The 19,553-nt window shown below is 42.7% G+C and overlaps 2 protein-coding genes across 5 annotated transcripts in view; one reads left to right on the plus strand and one right to left on the minus strand.

The window, feature by feature from the left end:
• Window positions 1-643: 643 nt before the first annotated feature.
• On the minus strand, window positions 644-19,492 carry FAAP24 (FA core complex associated protein 24). Of its 4 annotated transcripts, XM_029608402.1 has the most exons (6): window positions 19,288-19,490; window positions 11,308-11,452; window positions 8,210-8,325; window positions 7,616-7,755; window positions 4,348-4,500; window positions 644-2,186 (listed from the first exon to the last, which is right to left on the minus strand). In XM_029608402.1, the coding sequence occupies exons 3-6, from the start codon at window positions 8,319-8,321 to the stop codon at window positions 1,938-1,940; spliced, it is 654 nt and encodes a 217-aa protein (XP_029464262.1). In that variant the 5' UTR covers window positions 8,322-8,325; window positions 11,308-11,452; window positions 19,288-19,490; the 3' UTR covers window positions 644-1,937. The 4 variants fall into 4 exon arrangements, with proteins under 4 accessions (XP_029464262.1, XP_029464264.1, XP_029464263.1 ...); XM_029608404.1 differs by lacking the exon at window positions 11,308-11,452 and having other exon boundaries at window positions 19,288-19,492; XM_029608403.1 differs by lacking the exon at window positions 11,308-11,452 and having other exon boundaries at window positions 19,233-19,336.
• Window positions 19,440-19,553, plus strand: part of CEP89 (centrosomal protein 89) — a 491,071-nt gene continuing 490,957 nt past the window's right edge. Inside the window, exon 1 of the mRNA XM_029608396.1 lies at window positions 19,440-19,551. The gene's annotated coding sequence lies outside the window, so the exon portion shown is untranslated. The remainder of the gene's footprint in view (window positions 19,552-19,553) is intronic.

Here is a 19,553-nt window from a genome sequence, read left to right on the forward strand (position 1 = left end):
CCTGCCCACGCGGCTCCGGCAACGTTTACTTCCGGGGCCGCACAGGCAGGAAGGAGGAGGAGCATCAGCGCATTCAACACGATCTTTTTCTTTGGGCTGTGGTGAAGTGAGCCTCACCACGGCCCTGCCTATCTGCCTGTCGCTGCGCCTCCCTGTGCCCGGGGGCATTGGGGGGGGGGGGGGGGGGCTGGAGGGATACTAAAGAAACTAATTTTAAAGGGTTGGCGCAGCCGATTAAAAAAAAATAAATAAATAAAAAAATTCGATAGTCCCGAAACGCTACGCGTGTCAGCAAAAACGGCTCGGCGTGTCACCTCTGACACGCGTGTCATAGGTTAGCCATCACTGGTCTAGCACAAGCCTCTAATTATCTAATTTCTAGGTTCATCTTGTTCCTTGGTTTTACAGTACTCCCCCACTGCGCTTCCTTTTCTACTTCCAAATTGTACAGCACTGGCACCAAAAGTGCTAAAAAAAAACTGCTTTTCTTTCTAGAAATACTTTTAGGTGACTGTTTGCTACAGCAATTTGAAAATGGCAAAGCCCACCTAACATTTCTTGGAATTCCTGCACAGCATCTGATGTCTCCTGTGCTCTACTGCACTAGCTAGGGATATTATAGTGACTACCCACCTGAAACTCATTAAGCAACCATGCTATTACATTTAATTAGCATTCATTTCCTTCCTAGTAAACAGAAAACAAGCACTTTGTTTACCATTCAAAAAGTACAAAGCTGCACATAAGTCTAAAGGCAATGGTTTCTCCCTACAACCCAATATATGCTGCCGATTATAAATTCAAAACAAAAACTTCTAGGACACAATTTTATATTCTCCTCTTCAGCTATGCTGCAGTACTGAAAAATGTATCTGAGATGGCTGTAGGCCTACAACGTATTGCAATACAGGAGGCAAATAGATGGGCGGATAGGTATCCTAGTTACAAACCTGGGCGCAGAAATGGTATTATCTGACAGCACTAACAAAGGGAAGAACACCTATACATGTTGAAAACTAACCTAATTTAAAATATAAAAATAAATGATTCAGCATTAGGGTACAGCATTTTAGAGTGAAATTAATTGGAACTGAGAAGAACACCACATCCAGGTGGCAGGATAACCAACGTGACACGTTAGCCTCTATTATTATAGGGGCCCATAAGATGGGGTAGTTTTCATGTAACCCACGTCATTTGACTTCGAAATACGTAAACTTTAAGAACATTTTTAACAATAAACTGTTTCTTTTTTTTCTTTGAAAATTAGCCAGGGCAAAAGGAGGTGCCTTAAGTGTACCTGGATGCTGCACCTGGAGTTTGTGTGGGAGGCAACATAGGCTGTGTGCATCTGAAAAGCCCAGTATCCGCAAGCTGCTTTTCGCCTCTGACCACACGAGCCCACAGGACCACATGCATGCTATTCACAGCATTTGAGGACAGCAGTTTTCAGTCTGGCCCTTTTACCTGGGTAAATTCCTTTTGAAAACTGCCTTCTCTCTGCATCAGCATGCAGGGAACCTGGGCTCCGGAGTAAATGCCCACTTTCACTGTGTAAATCCTTCCTAGGCAGCTTTAGGGTAGAGCTAAGGACTTCAAACAGGTACATATCATATATGGGCACCGATTATGCTACTAGCCAGGTAGAACAGGAGAACATATGGGAAATGTGATTATGAGGAAAGAGGTCAAGTGCAAACCTAGAGCTTCTCTCTCATCTTCTATAGTCCCTGCTTTGTATAGGGGAGGGGCCCTGCCTATACTAGATTAGGGTTTGGTGGGGTGAATAGAACCCACCCTTGCTTCAAAGATATTTCTGGCCTAAATAAATTCCTAAAACACCCTAAACCTGAAATAAATGTAAAATGACAAAGATACCTCCCCCCCTCAAACAGAGAAAATAATACAACACCTTGATTAAGGAACCAGGACTTGTTTCACTTTGTTTGTGTAAAGAATGTATGAATCTGTTGAGCTGCAACTCGTCCTACCACGGACTCGAGCTGTTCAACCGAAGCATTGCTAAGCTGGTAGATACTTGGAAATTGTTGGAGAAGCAGCAAAGCTTTAACTCTTCCGACTCCTGGAATCTGTTGAACAGTCTGAAGAACTGAGGTCTCTAGAAAGGGAGTGTGTTTTCGACGGAGGAAAGGATTACAGTCATGTTCTTTGCTTTGTTCATGAACCTGAAAGTGAGAGGGGAAAAAAGTCACAGCACCCTCTGGTGGTAACCTCTTGTATTACTGCATGTCCTGCAACAATTATTTAAGAGAGCTATTTTTAGCCCCTTTGAGCTTGCAGGCCATTATGTCCTCTCCACCCTTGGGCCTGCACATTGATTATCAAAAAGGGACCCTTTTCCTACAGTTTCCTTTTGAAAATCCTAAGCTTGCTAGTGCCATGGGGCTTTTTTGTTTAAATCCTGTGTATTTTCCAGGTACAACGGGTGTGGAGGTAAACTGCATGGGGATTTTGTTTTGAAATCCCTGTGCGCACGCGCGTTGGCCCATTCTGATCCAGCTTCTATTTCCTCCGCTATGGGAAAAAGGAGGCATGTTGTTGGCACATAAATCTTCCTGGAGGAAAGGATTTTCCAAACATTTTTTTTCTGAACGAGACAGGCGGGTTAAGTAAAGCAAATGGTACTAGCCAGATCTAAAGAAAAAGATGTACACATGATATTTGTGAAGAAACATAGTTGTGAAGCTTGTTCATTTAACTGCTGCCCCATTTCTCAATAAGTGGCATCTGCTAAACATTGAATAAAATGATTGTAGAAATAGCTAACTAGCAACAGTGACATCCCTGAACTATTTGACAATCTTTATAAACTGTTCTTTTAGACTTTATTCTCCCATCCATACATAGGATCAGATATACTGAAGAGTTGTTTCCATTTTGTGTCTGAGAAAATGCTTACTCGATCGAGCCTAAAGTGAAACATATAGCCACCAACAGTTGAAAGCTGCTGGCCTAATGAATACATTGCTAGCATTGGGCACCTACCATAAAACAGCCATACTGGGTCAGACTGAGGGTCTATCAAGCCCAGGATCCTGTTTCCAATAGTGGCCAATCCAGTTCACAGGTACCTGACAGGGCCCAAAGCAGTAGATGGATCTCATGCTGCTAACACCCACCCATAAGCACTGGTTTTGCCCCAAGTCTACTAGGTTACTAACCGTTTTATGGACTTCTCCAAACTGGTTTTTTTAAACCTGCCTTTACCTTATTCTTCAACAATGGATTCAAAAGCTTGTGTATGAGTGAAAAAGAATTCTCTGATTTCTATTGTTTATTTCATTATATTCTGCTCTTTCAGACACTTCAAAAGGATGTTCTACTAACTGCAGCGCCCCCTAGACTTTGTATTTTTTTAAAGAGTAAATAACTAATTCACATTTACCCACTCTATTCCACTCAGTTTTTATAGACTTCTACCAAACCCTCCCCCCAGCCATTGCCAGGCTGAAGAGCCCTAACCTCTTTAGCCTTTCCTCATACAGAATCGTTCCATCCCTTTTATCATTGTGGTTACCCTTCTCTGTGCCTTTTCCACTTGAACTATATCTTTATTGTAGCTGATTTCTGCTACATTGCTAGAAAATTATTTTCAAATGAAGAATACTTCCCTTCTAGGTAGTCAAGTTAAGGGCTCTATTTTAAAAATGAAGCAATTGAGGCAGTTAGAAATGTGCACTTAGTAGAAACTATTTTCATACTTGTTTCTACTAAGTGCACACTTTCTGAAGTGTAAGTGAATTTAGAAATTACAAGTTTATTAAAAAAAATAACCACAATACACCCCCCCCAATATTTTCTTGGTTATTACTTTAGAAATTAGAACCCCAGCAGTCTACTGGTCAAACCAATTGAATTAGCTGATGAATTTCAATGCCAGAAGCGTGGGTTATGGCTGTGTGATCAAACACCCACCTTGATGAGTCTGAGTTTAGAAAATGCTTCATAAAGATCTTTCCACCCATTGATAATAGTGTGGTCACTGTGTTTGGGCAAAGAAAACAGACTAAAATGTGTTTGTTCCCGACTCATGAAGCGTGCATGGATTCTCTGCCGCTCCTCAAACAAAATTAGATCAGTCAAAGTGAATTAAAAATTGTATCTTATGTTATGATTTTTCATACTGTGAAACAAAATATGGATGAAATCTCTTCTAGAACCAAAAGTCACAAGTAACCGCAGATTCTGTAATTACAAAAAATATATCAAAATGTCACTTTAGCTCCGATGAGAGAAAGTAACTTTGCAGAAACTTTTTTTCTGAGCTAACCAGAGTGGCAGGTAAACCAACCATTGGCAGCCTGGTCCAATGAAAACTATACTTACTAATTGGATAATTAGTTGTGATGCTTCGGTTTGATTGGTCACGGGAAGCAATATCATTCCGAGTTCTAGTACAATGAACTTCTGTAGGGAAGGGAAATACTGCTCACTCATCCGTGTCTTCTCTGCTATTACAATCCCATGCAGGTTGCTGGCCTTTTATTAGAGAAGAAAACAGGAGGAATTAAAGAGGGAACTTACAGCCCATGTTACAATCTTCTTGATTTGTTTAAATAAAGCAGCCATTACTACCATTGCAGTTCTATCAAAACGGGTGGGGAATGAGAGCAAAAATCCTAAAACAAAAAAAAAAAAAAAAGAGGCTTTCAAAGATGGAATTACTTTTATTTTGCAATACTAATATTGAAAATATCTGCAAAAAGTTTTTTTTTGACTAGAATAAGATTTTTAAAGATGAATTGGGATCTTATATCAATAAGAAAGCTAGCTGAAAGTAACATGAGACTGTTTGCAGACTGGAGCAGGTGTGACCACTTGTGGGATGGCAACATTGCACAGCTGAAGAGTCCTCTGTAAAGCAGCGCTGGAAGAGCCCATCTTACCTTCACCCCACCATCCCTGCCGCCAGGAGGAGGGTTAGGTGGCACAGAGAGAGGCTTCTCTTTTCCTTCCTCCTGGCTGCCAAAAAAAAAATAGCCATCAACACCATGGGCAGGGCCAGTCTCACAGCACGAGCTAGGAGGTTCATGGGATCCATGCAGCTCATAATGCAAGACTGAACCGGTGCACAGGAACTGGAGCCTTGTTAAGTGTAAGACAGGAAGGTGGGGGGCAGTCTGCCTCAAAGTGTTGTAGCTCTTAGCCCTGCAGACTCCTCTTCATTCCTGCCCTATGGTGATCTATCTTAGGGCACGAAGGACGAGAAGTTTGCCTCAAGCCCCGCCTGCCCGCCCAAAGGTGAAGGCAGCTGAACAGGTGTGAGGATCGGGAGAAGGTGGAAGAGTGATGGGAGCAGGCCTGAGAAGTCAGACAACTTTACACCCTCGTCTCAGGAAGAGCAGAACCCAAAAGTTCCAGGTATGGACATCAGACTCACAGAACCGTCACGGCAGGGAGGGCCAATCCTCGTAGGCCCCTCCCTCCTTTGCTATACACAGGTCCTGTTTAAAAACAGAAGCAGATGAGTAGGAGGAGGGAGAGCAGCAGCACTGTGCATAGGCTGAAGCCCATGGCTGCTGGCTGCTCGGGACGGTGAGAGCAGGTGAGGACAATATGGGGAGGGCTGTTGGGGATATGGAAGATAAAAGACGTAGATTCAGGGGAACACTAGCATCTCAATTGTCAATGACAAATTAAAACTAGTCTATTATGACATTAATTGCATTCAAATTTAGCCATCAAATTGAAAAACTTTTTTTTATATTAAATCTTTAATTTTATTTCTTAACATTTTTTAATTTTGAGAGGAAAGGACCTCAGCAATGGTTTAAACATAACCAATTGAATTCAAACCCAGTAGTTGCAATCATGGGTCAAAAACCTCTCATTTTTTAAAAGTCCAAAACTTCTCTTCCTTATTCATGAATCATAATAAAATTATATTCCAATTTTTGTATGCCAGTAGTAATGCAACCTGTTCCCTCTACATTTCCATAGCAATACTGCAAAGCTATAGATATAGATTGGCTTTTTGCTAAATCTGAACAAAATTGGAAAAATACCTGCTCAGTTCTGCTTTGCAGACAAGTCATGAAAACTTTGCCCATCTTTCACACATCATCTTAAATCATTTTCTGTATCTCTTCAGATTACCCTAACTTTATCTTCTCATGTATTGAAACACCAACGTTGACAATGTTTCACCAACGCTCCATCAGGGCAATACTTCAACCAAAACTATCACGGTTGTTTTCTCAACAGGTTGAGAAAACAAATGGGAAAGAAAAGGAATAAAGGAAATTGTAAGAGGGAAAGGGGAAAGATTTTTGGGTGGCAGGAGCAAGAGAAAGGATCCATGATGAGGAGATAAGAGGAATGAAGGAGTAAATAGGAAAGGTGAACAGGCAGGAATAGAAGAAAGGAGCAGAGAAAGAAGGAAGATACTTTAATACTTTCTCTAGCTACTGTACCAGAGAGGAAATAAGAGCAGAGAAATAAGCAGAGAATGAAAAAAAAATACAGAGCCACACAATCAAGTCATACACACGAAAGGTTGGAAACAATTAAGTTAATATTCTCTCTCAGATCATTACCAGTGTAACATAGCCTTGGTCCCAATTCAAAATATCTGTCCTGGATGGTGCTCTTGCAAAGCATTTACACATTAACAGCTGGATGATTTGGAATTTTTCTGGTGCGTAATTAATACTCTTGTATCCAGGACATACCCACTAGGCCTGAGGCTTTGTATTGGGTTTGATATATTTTGTGGTGATACAATTTTGAAGAATGTGTTTTTAAGTATATGGAGAGTAGATTACAATTTTCCTTTACTTTCTGCTACAGAAGTCTAGGACGACGGGGAAAATAATCCCCACCCAAAAAAATAAATAAAGTGCTTGCTCACTACATGGAACAAGTGTCCCAGATTCATGCACCAGAAATCAGATAACCTTACTCTAACCTCACTGCACCTGTAAGCAGTGTTCAGATGCTCAACTGATGGAGAGGAAACGAGAAGGCTGTAAAGCCGTGGGCCCCAACGCTGTCCTGGGGGCCCACCAGCCAGTCGGGTTTTCAGGATATCCACAATAAATATGCATGAGAGAAAGTTTGCATGCACTGTCTCAATAACATGCAAATTTTCGCCATTACAATCAACAAGGGGGGTGGGGGGGAGTGCAAGCAGAAAAGTAATTGTTTGCATAGGAGAGGAAGATACATAACAACTGCCCTTGTTCACACTATTGTTATAAATTTATGGAAAAAAGTTATAAAAACCACAGTCAAAATGCAGTGGTCTTGGAAGAACATAGAGAATCAGAAATCAAGTTTTCTAAAACAACTGTGACATTTAAAAAAAAAAAAAAGCCCTAGTGAGATGAGGGGGTTTCCATTAGAACGTGAGGCAGTGGAGCTGGCTTGGCGAGCTGGCACATGCTGCCAAGAACAGACAGCAGCAGGTAGGAGGGTGCCCCTCAGACTAGAGATTCTCTCAGCTTGTCCAGGGTGAATGTGGTCAAGCTCCCATGCAGCAAGGATCTGGCAGTCATTACAGACTTCCACTCCAGCCCTTGGCCTGAGTCTGCCATCTTTGAAAGCGGATCATAAAGAGGAAAGAAAACTGGGAAGAAGGGAATACGATACTTACGTTTCTAAAGCGCACAAGTCTTCGTTTGAAGCCATTTCCGGACACCAAATCAGTTTCTGAGATGTACAATATACAAGTTCGATTTGGAAGATGAAAATCCACCAGTCCCAGAGCCTCTTCAAAAACTAATTTAATTTTTCCTGGAAAAGCAATTTTTTTTAAAGAGATTTCACAATTAATTCCCTGCTGCTGATTGATTCTTTAAAACAATCTGGCTATTTTAAACATTATACTGACCAAATGCAATGCTGTTGTTTGACATCAAAAGTTTGATTCACAGTCTTAATGTTGGCGTGAATTGTTTATGCAGAGCATCTTTATGTAACAGAAAAGCATGAACTAACAGATTCAAACTGTTAATGCAGGCACATAAATTTCCTCTGTAGAGGCAGAAATACACTTCTGAATTAAATGTCTCAAGCAGACTTTTTCGGTGTGGCATTATATTTCATTTTTAAAATGGCAGAAAATTCATAAAACCTGCTCTTCTGTCCTCCTACAATGCATGTTGGAGCCTGTTATGGAGTCCATTAAATACCTGATCTTTGATTTCGATATAGGCTGGGCCTTATGAATTTTTGAAGAGATACTTGCCCTGCAATTGTTGGGCTAACTCTGATCCTCTCCATTTCTCACTTCCAATTGCATGACCGTAGGGCACAGCAGAGGCACCTGCTCGCACTGGTGGGCTCTCCTTTGTTGCCATAGAGCTGAGATAGAAGCAGCAACAAAATCAATTTCTCCAAATAGTACAATCATGCATATATCTAACCAAAACATTTCTGTCACAGCTTGAACGAGCATTATATTAAATGTTTATTATTCCAAACTGAAGAGTTATAAGCTTACCCAAACATATACTATAAGGTTAGATCAACATTTTGCTAATGCTTTCTTGCCTGGGGTGGAAAATGTCCAGGCATCAAATCATCCAAGAATTGTCACCCTGCACTAGCCCAGGCCTGACAGAAGCCAGTGCTGCATCTTCATCAGGCCCAACAGCTGGAGCAGCCGCTGCTGTCAGTTCAGTGGGTCTGGGCCTGACCAGGGCTGGGGGAGAGGGATTACATAAGAATAGAAGAAATGCCACAGTGCATCTATCGAGTCAAACCCAGTATCCTGTCTCAGACATTGGCCAATCTGAGTCACTTGGAAGTAGCCAGCAGATCCATTCTCTATTGCTCACAGTGGTAATCCCTAAATCTACCTGGCTAGTAATTGTTACTAGACCTGCCTTCCAGAAACTTGTCCAAACCCTTTAAACTCAGTTATACTATTAGCCCTGCCTATATAGCCTTCAACAAATTCCACAGCTTAAATGTGCACTGACTGAAAAATGAAGTATCCCCTAGTCCTATTTGAAAAAGTAAACAACCATTCCCTATTAACTTGTTCTACACCAGTCTCTTCTCCAAGCTGAAAAGCCCTAATTTGTTTATCCTTTCTTCCTAAAGAGGAGCTGTTTTATCCCTTTTATTACATTTGTTGCCCTTCTCTGCTATATCTTTTTTGAGATGCGGTGACCAGACGTGCACACTGTTCCCAAGATGTGGTTGCACCATGGATCCTTACAGAGGCATTATTATATTTTATTTCACTTTCTCACTCTTCCAGCATTAGTTGAGTCAGAATGAGATCATACTCATCATAAACTGGCTTATAGTGAGGATCAATCTTGTCAAGCTGTGCACAAAACAAACCCATTTGGAATCTTTATCCCAAGTCACAATAAAAACAAAAAAAAAACAAGTTAAGTTGGGACAATTCTACAAAAATACAAAGACGACTTACATAAAACAGCACACAACAATAATTCAGGAAAAAAAAACCCAACCAACCCTCACACAGATTAAAAGTACCTACATTTCAAGGGCCTGCACTGATAGACATAAAATACAAAATATTAAAACACCTGGTTACCAAGGACAGTACATCAAAATAACCATAATCTACACATTTACAGAAACTGTCTGCCAACCCTTCTTTAATTAATAACTATTCTACAAGGGGCTGAATGGACAGCCAAAAGAGAGTGCATGCCTTCTTACATTTTTTCAAGTCTTACTTCCCTAGGGGAGGAGATTTTCAATAGAACAGCCTGCAATGATCTCAATGCCTACTCTAAGGAATATCATTGCATGGTCCTAGTCCAGTTAGAGCCTTATATACAACAGTAGGTGTCTTTAAACCAGGTCCTATAAACAACTGGCAGCCAATGTAAAGATTTTAAAATAGGAGTAATTTATTCTCTTCTTGAGGTCTCTGACGGAAAATGGGCTGCCTTGTTATATAACAATTGCAGTTTATATGTTCCTTTTTTTTTGGATAAGCCTAAGTCAGAGTTTCCCCCAAATGGGATCACAGGTACCGCAGATGGCAGCACTCTTTAGGCATCAGCATTATTAGTAGTGGAAGTCAGCATGAGGCCCAAGAACCACTATACATTAACAGGCCCTGCAGTGGTTCTACACTTACATAAGTTCTGTGATAACAGGAAGCCCTGCGCAAGAAGGGACTGGGGCTGCTGCAGTGCCTGTGAGCTTACACTAGCTCAGATCCTATGCTAACTTCCATTATTAACATTACTGCATGGTCAGGCTTGGGTTCAGCCAGGAAAAGAGAGCAGAAGAGGAAGGTAGGGCTAAGTGTGCATGGGCTAGAAAAGATTGCTGCTGCTTTTCTCTCCTCACCTACCATTGAACCTATCATCAGCCTATTTTCTCTTCTCACCACTTCTTATCCACTGTTGGCATGAGGCCCAAATGAAAATGTTGCTGCTGAGTATGTTTGGAGGAGGGATCAGCTACAGGAGATGTTTAAGAGTTGAGGAGGGATCAGCTGGAGAGGATTTGCTGTAGGGGTGGGGAAATAATTGGTTAGGGAGGAAGAATGACAGAAGATCGAGTGGGAGATGTTAAGAGCGGTGCTAAGGGGCAAAAGGGGGATCTGCTGGGATGATGCGAGAGAAGAGTTGGCGAGGAAGGAGAGAGGGAATAACAGAGGATAGTTGGGGGGGTGGTGATGAAGGAGTCTGAACGCTTCAACCTGACAAAGGACTTCATGTACCAGAATTCCCTGCTTCATGACGGGTTTACTTACAGTCTGCAATACAGCTGTAATTAGGACATTGAGAAACTCTCTGTCAGCACATTGCACATTTTCATTTTTTTTTTGGCTTCGCTGTTCTTATTCTCTGATAAGCTTTCACTGCTGTAACCTAGATTAGAACAATGGATGTATTATGTGATGGGCTGTATTACTGCAGACTCGCGAATTCCTTTCCAGAACTGCAAGTCCCAGCAGCCTCTCCTGCAGAACATGGGAGAAGTTTCACGAAAGTTCCAGGGTGTCTAGGGAGGGGGTCAGTAGCCCCTTCAGCCGGAATATGCTCGCTCAGCAGTTTGTAAAATGTTTGTTCAGCAAAACCAGAACGCATGTGTGAAAGATAAGAACTGTAAAGTGTATAAAGGTTTGCTCCAAAGGGGGCGTGGCATGCAGTTGTACTGAGCCTTTGTCTTAGCTGCATCTTGCTAGCAATAAAAGTCTATCTTTGCGGATCAGTTGTCTGGACCTCCTTACTGATTAAAAACAGACGGTTACATTTGGCGAGCCAGCCAGGAGGTGCCGGGGACGCTATTTTAGCCCCCCAGCTGGTCCGGTGGTTTGGTGGCGGAGCGATCCCCCAGACTTACTTGGTGAGTGGCCACCGCTGAGTTCAGCGATCAGGTTTCTGAGGGGACCGTTCCACAAGAAACTTCTTGAGACCTCTGGGCTGGTGATTCGGAAAGAAGGCTTTCTTCGCGATCGAGAGAACGTTTCAGGCAAGTATACTTTTATCTGCACGGGAATAAGAAACAGGGGAACCTGAATTAGAAACCAGATACAGCTAAATTACCAGCCGATCTTGAAATGGATCGAGGGGGCGTTGATCAAACCCCACAGCGTGGTTAGTAGGAGCTCCCCCTCCGAAGACCTCGTTACTGAAAACCTGAATTGGAATTTCGGAAATTTTTGAATTTTGGGAATCAGAAAGAAATCTTGGGAATAGGTTTCTTGTTGTGTGAAAGAGAGTGAATGGCCTCGCAGTTCTAGTCGGGGCAATTGTGACCCTTTGTGTCTGACGGATACGGACCCCTTACCTATCCGTCTTCCCTTCCCTCCTTTGTCTGTGAACTCTATCAAAGGGGAGGGAGCGGGTCGACTCCGTTAAAAGTCATGACGGAACACTATAGCGAAGTGTTCGATGAACATAAATGTACAAAACCCAGAATGATTCAACGATGCACCCATAAATGGCCCGGTTTCTGTGTAAATTGGCCTCCTACAGGAACTTTTAATTTCCAAACGGCCACACGGGTCCATAAAATAGTCATACGAGAAGGGAACCCGGGTTGCCCTGGGGAACCGGAAGTCCCCAGTGTCTGTCTGTCTGTAAGGTACCTGAAAAAAAAAAAAAAAAAAAGAAAAAAAATTCTACTGTGGTAGATCGGTTAGACAAATTTCTTTTTGTGATCAAATGCATTATTTCTTTTGATAACTGCTATCTGTGAATTGCAAGCACATGTACCAGGGATTTTTTTAATTGTTTTAATTGTTTTAAACCCTAATAAGAAGAGATTTTGGTTTACAGATGCTGCACAAGACTACTATACAACAAATTAATGTACAGTGTTAAGTTAAAATACTGATTTGATTACTGGAGAATGCATTTACTGGTGTTGAAGTTTAGAACTTGATGGCAGTTAAGGGTTAACGGCAGAGATACTTACAGGAGAGAGGAGGGGATAGAGCCAGAGAGAGAGGAAAAAAAAAAAAAAAGGGACATTTGGCTAGCCTGGGTGAATGAAAATTGTTTCGTTTGTTTTAACAGAACATTATTGAAAGTTAGTTGATGGTGTGCGTATGTGAATAAAGATAGAATTGTGGTATGTTAATTAAAAGAAAGGAAGATTGTAGCTCCAAGTTTCTGCTGATTAAATTTATTCTCCAAGGTCCTTGCTAAAACTGTCTGTAATCTGACAAAGGATTGCTACTTGCAAAGAAATACCAGAACCAAGGGTCCCTTACAAATCATTTAGTGCCTTATGATGCAGGCTATTTTTAAGACATTTTATAGCAGCAAATTAATTGTTACAGTACAAAGTGGAATGGTGGTGCGTCCCACTGCGCGTCAGTACGTAGTGCGTAGGCATTCAATATGGCTGTGCGTTTCATGCTGGCATTGCTAATCAGAAGTTTTAGTTTTCTCATATCTTCTATCCCAGTGTCCTCCCTATGCTTATCTTTCTATTCTCTAATACCATGTTAATTATTGTTCTTACTTGTCTCTTATATATTATCTGTTATTTAAAAGTTACATTGGAACGCATGATAAAGTATGAACTCTCTTTTGCTGACGCAGTTTATTTTGAAGCTGTCTCTGGGAAAATTAGAGGAGAAATGATTAAGAATGGGACCTTTGTTAAAGCTTTGTTAAATATACAGAGCATAGCAAGCGGCAAGATAAGACAGCTGCAGTTCTGACTTTGGGAATTACAGGATGCCGTTTGTAAAAAAAAAAAAAAAAAAAAAACACAGAGAAAACAAAGACTTAATATTACAAATTTTGATTCAGTGGCAGGCGCAAGATAAGGATTATTGGAAGTTGTGGGCAAGAGAAGGGGCCACTATGCAAGATTAGGAACAAGAGCAAATATGAGTCGGCCCAAATGATAAAGTAGTAGCCCACACACACACATATATATATATATATTGCAATTATGTTCTTTTACCACTGGTGGGGGCTGGGCTCTGGCTATTACCATATGTTCTTAGTGTTTGCAATGTAATTGATACAAGGCTTCCAAGGGTTTGATCATCACTCCTGCACACCTAAAGCGCCCCCCTTGGATCCTTGCCTGCAGATCCAGGTTTACTTTATTGAATTAACCCAATGCCAAACTTACAAGTATGAAGGAAGCAATGTTTTGCAGCTTCTCAGCCTCGTCAGAACTGATTTGCCTCCAGGCGCAGGTCACCTATTCAATTTCCAGATGGACTGTGATCTTTTCATCATATTTTGAGGTGTATTGGAACAGGGATCAGGAAGAGAAGAAAAGGGCCCGTCCCTGCAACCAGGAACTTAATAATAGAGACCCGACATCCGAAAGAAGCTGCAGAAGGCCGAAGGCTTTGAGGGCATGAGCCTCAGCCAGTTAAAAGCTATAGCAGACCAAGTATGTGGAAATAGAGAAGTGGAAGAGAAAAGAGAGCCGACACAAAGGGGCCGAGGAGGAAGGAGATCGGACAACCCCCACTGGCAGATGGCGGGGGAGGCGACAAGGAGCATACAGCCTGAAGAGACCGGGAGGGAAGAATCCCCACTGACCCTCTGGTGGAGATCCACGAGGTAACACAACAAAAATCAGGGGCCTGTTGGACTCAGAGGCCAACGATCTGTCATGACTGCACCAATCGGCCCCCCCCGACGAAAGAGACTGTTTCTATAGTGGGCGCCTCAGGTCAGGTACTCACTGCCCCTCTGCAGAAAGAATGAACTATACAAGTAGGCGGGACCATGATATCCCTTATCGGATGGAACCTGCTGTGTAAGCCTCAGACCACATTGAGATTTCAACCAACAGGGGTAGTTAAAGCCTCCTTCGGGGACCATCCATTGATACTCATCTGTCCCCTCCAAGAAGAATGGAGATAGTCGAACGAACCATCGAACATCGATATGAAAACAACACCCCCCTCAACAAAAACGAAGACAACTGATGGATAGAGATGAAACAGAATGCACAGGTGATTAATCAACCTCAATACCCCATTCCATATATGGCCAGTCAAGGAATCCAGATACATCTGCAAAGACTGTATGATTTGGGTATTCTCAGGCGAATCCGATCTGCTTGGAACACCCCTCTACTGCCCGTAAAGAAACCCGGTTCTTCTGACTACCGACCTGTACAAGATTTACGGAAAGTGAACAATCAAGTAGCAGATCTAGTAGCCCTTGTACCAAATCCATACTCAATCTTGGCTCAAGTTTCCCCTACCTCCAAGTGGTACAGTGTCACTGACCTCAAAGATGCTTTCTTCTCCGTTCCAGTAGCAGAAGAATGCCAGAAGATCTTTGCCTTCACATGGGAAAATGCACAAACTGGAATCAAGCAGCAGTACACATGGACTCGTTTACCGCAAGGATTTAAGCACTCACCCACGATGTTCGGGGAGCAACTGGCAAAAGACTTGAAGATGTACCAAGTCACGTATGGGCCAGTAATACAGTATGTGGATGACCTTCTGTTGTTTCGTGAAACGTATCACGAATGTGCTATAGCCACACTCCACTTGTTAAAGACGTTGTACTCAAAAAGGATATCGTGCAAGTAAAAAGAAGGTGCAAATTTGTGAATTGGAAGTAGAATACTTGGGATTCCAAATCCGGGAAGGTACCCGTTGCCTTGGAATATCCCGTACCAGTTCAATACGAGGTCAACCTGTACCCACTTGCAAGAAAGAGCTCCGAGCGTTCCTTGGAGCTGCAGGATACTGTAGGTTGTGGATTGCTAACTACGCTGTTGTCGCCCAGTCCCTGTACGACAAGCTGCGGGGAAAGGAGGCAGAATCTCAGCCTTTTCAGTGGGAAACCCATGAGCTGACAAGCTTACAACAACTGAAAGATGCCTTGATTGAACAACCTGCTCTAGGATTGCTAGATGTAATGAAACCATTCCATCTATTCGTCGACGAAAAGAAAGGCATGGCCATTGGGGTATTGACTCAAACTCTAGGCTCATGGGAAAGACCTGTTGCATATCTGTCAAAAGGAATGGACAATGTTGCAAAAGGATGGCCTGGTTGCCTTCAAAGCATTGCGGCTGCATGCATACTAATTCCAGAAGCAGTCAAGTTGACATTTGGACAAACTTTGCAAGTAACAACTCCTCATACTATTCAGGGACTGCTCGAAACACATGGACCAAAGTGGATGACCAACTCACGTCTTGTAAAGTACCAAGCCTTACTATGTGAAACTCCTGAAATTCAAATACAAGACAGTAAAAACTTAAACCCAGCCACTCTAATGCCAGCACCTGAACCAGTAAGCCATGATTGTGAAGAAGTCATGGCTACAGTACACTCCAGTCGACCTGACTTAAGAGATCAGCCTTGGCAAGGCGCATGGACTTTATTTACAGATGGAAGTAGTCAGGTAAAGGATGGAGTACGAGTGGCTGGCTATGCAGTAGTAACTGAAGATGATATCATTGAAGCTGGACCCTTGCCTTCAGGAACGTCTGCACAAAAAGCTGAATTAATTGCCCTTACTCGAGCTCTTCAGTTGGCAGAAGGGAAAACTGTAAATATTTATACAGACTCTAAATATGCCTTCTTAACCATCCAAGTACACGGAGCATTGTACAAGGAACGAGGATTTCTCAATGCCGAAGGAAAACAATTGGCAAATGCGCCAGAGATCCATGAACTGTTAAGGTCCGTATGGCTACCACACAAAGTGGCCGTAATGCATTGCAAAGCACACTCTGGAAAATCTGATCCTATCGCTCGGGGAAACCAGAAAGCTGATTCTGCCGCCAAAGCAGGAGCCCAAGACCCTTATCAAACAAAAATGACCATATGTCCCCTCTTGCAGTTTCCAACTGAAGTACCCACCTACTCAGCCGAAGAAAACGACTGGGCAAAAGCTGAAAATTTCCATCAACAGAATGGGTGGTGGATCATATCAGACGGACGGATATGGATACCTGATACTATTGCGTGGACAATAGTAAGAGAAGCACACTGTCATACACACCTGGGACGTGATTCATTGGCAAAACTACTGGCAAAAACATACTATATAAACCGAATCACACAATTGACTAAACATGCAATTAATCAATGTGTTACGTGTGCAAGAAATAATCCTCGCGATGGACCTGGTCCTGCACCGGGACACGTTCTCCGGGGAACTATACCATTTCAAGTCTGTCAAATTGATTTCACCCACATGACCCCTGCACAAGGTTACAAAGCCATGCTGGTGGCAGTATGCACCTACACCGGATGGATTGAAGCTGTGCCTACACGAACAGAAACTGCAAAGGAAGTCGTTTCCCTACTATTGAACCAAATCTTACCACGATATGGCTTACCAAGGCAGATCAACTCAGACAACGGCCCAGCTTTTACCAGCGAGGCAACTCAACACCTCACCAAAATTTTGGGCCTCAAATGGCATCTCCATTGCGCATGGAGACCTCAAAGTAGTGGGACTGTTGAACGAGCTAACAGAACTTTGAAAAGTCAATTAGCCAAGCTCTGTCAAGAAACAAGAACCAAATGGCCCAAAATGCTACCATTGGCATTGCTCAACATCAGATGCACTCCACGACAATCAGGACTAACCCCTTATGAAATGATGTACGCAAGACCGCCACCGTTGCCCTCTTTCCCCGAATCCTTACAAGTCCAAAGGGAAATGTCACTCAGCAACCAAATGAAAGGACTCTACAATACTGTGGAAGCAATTCGCAAATATACCTGTGAGACAGAGCCACTAATCTTAATCAATCCTATCCATAAATTCCAGGTGGACGACTCTGTGTGGATCAAGGAATGGGACGAATCAGACTTCCTTAAACCTCGATGGAAGGGACCATTCACTGTGCTGTTAACCACGTCCCACCTGGATCCACTGGACCCGAGTTAAGCCAGCCACCGAAACTTGGCAGGTCTCCAAGACCGGTGACAGCACCCTGCGCTTTACTAGAAATACAGCAAAGGTCAACCTACTATAGAAACTAATGCAGTCACAGAAATACTAATAACCTGTTTGTTTCTTTCTTCTCTCGCAGGCATCAAAAGCATATGATCTCAATGCTCTGGAAGTGGGTTATCAGTTCCCTCCTGGTAACCGCTCTAACTATCATATGCCCTTCTAACCTTTCCAATTGTTGTTTGCAGATCGATGATAAGAGTAAAGTCATCGAAGAAATCACAGACCGTATGGTGCGGTTGGCTCATGTTCCGGTACAATCCTGGTCCGGAGCCTTGGATTGGACAGCTTCATTACCTTCCTGGCTTACATCTATTCCTGGGTTCAGGGAACTTTTATTCCCTTTATTATTTTTCTTACTATCCTGTGCACTCCTCCCTATGTGTTTCCCTCTTTTCCTCAGGAGCCTTTCGTCTATGATGGAGAAGATCGCTGATCGACGAGCAGCAGCCCAAATTATGATGCTGAACCAGTACGCTTCAATTTCTTCGCTACCCTTCAGTGATTCTTCAGACTCAGAAGATGAATCTTCAGTTTACTATGACACTAATTTTTAATTTAAAACATACGGCCACCTTGTTTGCTCAGGTGAAGTCCGGCTACAAAGGGGGGTGGAGCCAATAGGGCCCATCCGTCTCAAACCGGTGAAGACACCATCGACCTGGCTAACAATTTAGGGCCCTACTCAGTATTATGGTACTAATTATTTTCTTGTCATTTCAGTTACCTCACATATGAAGGTGATACTTACGCCTTCTTACCGAAGTTGAAGTATCAAAGGGGGGAATGAAGGAGTCTGAACGCTTCAACCTGACAAAGGACTTCATGTACCAGAATTCCCTGCTTCATGACGGGTTTACTTACAGTCTGCAATACAGCTGTAATTAGGACATTGAGAAACTCTCTGTCAGCACATTGCACATTTTCATTTTTTTTTTGGCTTCGCTGTTCTTATTCTCTGATAAGCTTTCACTGCTGTAACCTAGATTAGAACAATGGATGTATTATGTGATGGGCTGTATTACTGCAGACTCGCGAATTCCTTTCCAGAACTGCAAGTCCCAGCAGCCTCTCCTGCAGAACATGGGAGAAGTTTCACGAAAGTTCCAGGGTGTCTAGGGAGGGGGTCAGTAGCCCCTTCAGCCGGAATATGCTCGCTCAGCAGTTTGTAAAATGTTTGTTCAGCAAAACCAGAACGCATGTGTGAAAGATAAGAACTGTAAAGTGTATAAAGGTTTGCTCCAAAGGGGGCGTGGCATGCAGTTGTACTGAGCCTTTGTCTTAGCTGCATCTTGCTAGCAATAAAAGTCTATCTTTGCGGATCAGTTGTCTGGACCTCCTTACTGATTAAAAACAGACGGTTACAGTGAGAAGCGTTCTGCTGGGTGGAAAAGGGGTTAGGCTGGGGCGACAGAAGAGAGCTGGGGGATGTAAGAGGGACTCAGTTGGAGGAAGGAAGGTTAAAAGAGGGAGACCACTAAAGAAGAGGAAATTAAGAGAAGGTTCTCTGGAGGAGATGGAAGTTAAGGGAGAAGATAGCGAGAGGGAAGCAGCTGGAGGATGAGAGTACAATGATTGTTGAAAGGGGAGAATATGGCTTTTAAATAAATGGATTTCAAGCCATCTGGTATGCGGAGTTTGCGAGGCTAAAACACTTCTAGACTGACTTAATAGCTTAGCCAACTATTAAATATATTACCACTACTAATAAGAACTACATTAGCATCAATGTAATAGAATCAAAACAGCACATTTCTTGGCTCGGTGCTAATATGCATGGCAGTAAAAGGAGAACGGAAATGAGGATGTGCAAATAAATATCTCTATAAAAATCAGGAAAATAAAGCTTGCCTTCACTTTTCAAGACCTGCTTCCGACAGCTTCCCCATAGTGAGATGCCACCTACCAGCTGTTTGCGGGAACCAATCAGATTTCAGATCACAATTATCTGCGTCCGCCAACGCGGCAATAAGCAGAGGCGGTCATTTATTTTCATCATTCTGAATACTACTTTTGCGACGCATGTCAAATTGTCATGCCAATAAAGTTATTGGAATCATGACGGGCAGGGGAACCGACCAGTGAGAACGGCTGAGAGAAAGAGCGTGAGCCGATATGGGAAGGCAGGTTCCCAAGTTCAAAACTTTTCCCAACCAAAGTGGTAGCTAAGGT

The sequence above is a fragment of the Rhinatrema bivittatum genome, chromosome 7, assembly GCF_901001135.1.
Source record: "Rhinatrema bivittatum chromosome 7, aRhiBiv1.1, whole genome shotgun sequence".
Taxonomy (NCBI): Eukaryota; Metazoa; Chordata; class Amphibia; order Gymnophiona; family Rhinatrematidae; genus Rhinatrema; species Rhinatrema bivittatum.

Excerpts from the sequence above, each read along its gene's own strand:
- FAAP24 (XM_029608404.1), bottom strand. The coding sequence starts at position 8,321 with ATGGCAACAAAGGAGAGCCCACCAGTGCGAGCAGGTGCCTCTGCTGTG. Across the intron at positions 7,756-8,209 it reads GTTAGCCCAACAATTGCAGG|GAAAAATTAAATTAGTTTTT; the intron begins GCAAGTATCTCT and ends TTGCTTTTCCAG. Across the intron at positions 2,187-4,347 it reads CACAACTAATTATCCAATTA|GTTCATGAACAAAGCAAAGA; the intron begins GTAAGTATAGTT and ends TCTCACTTTCAG.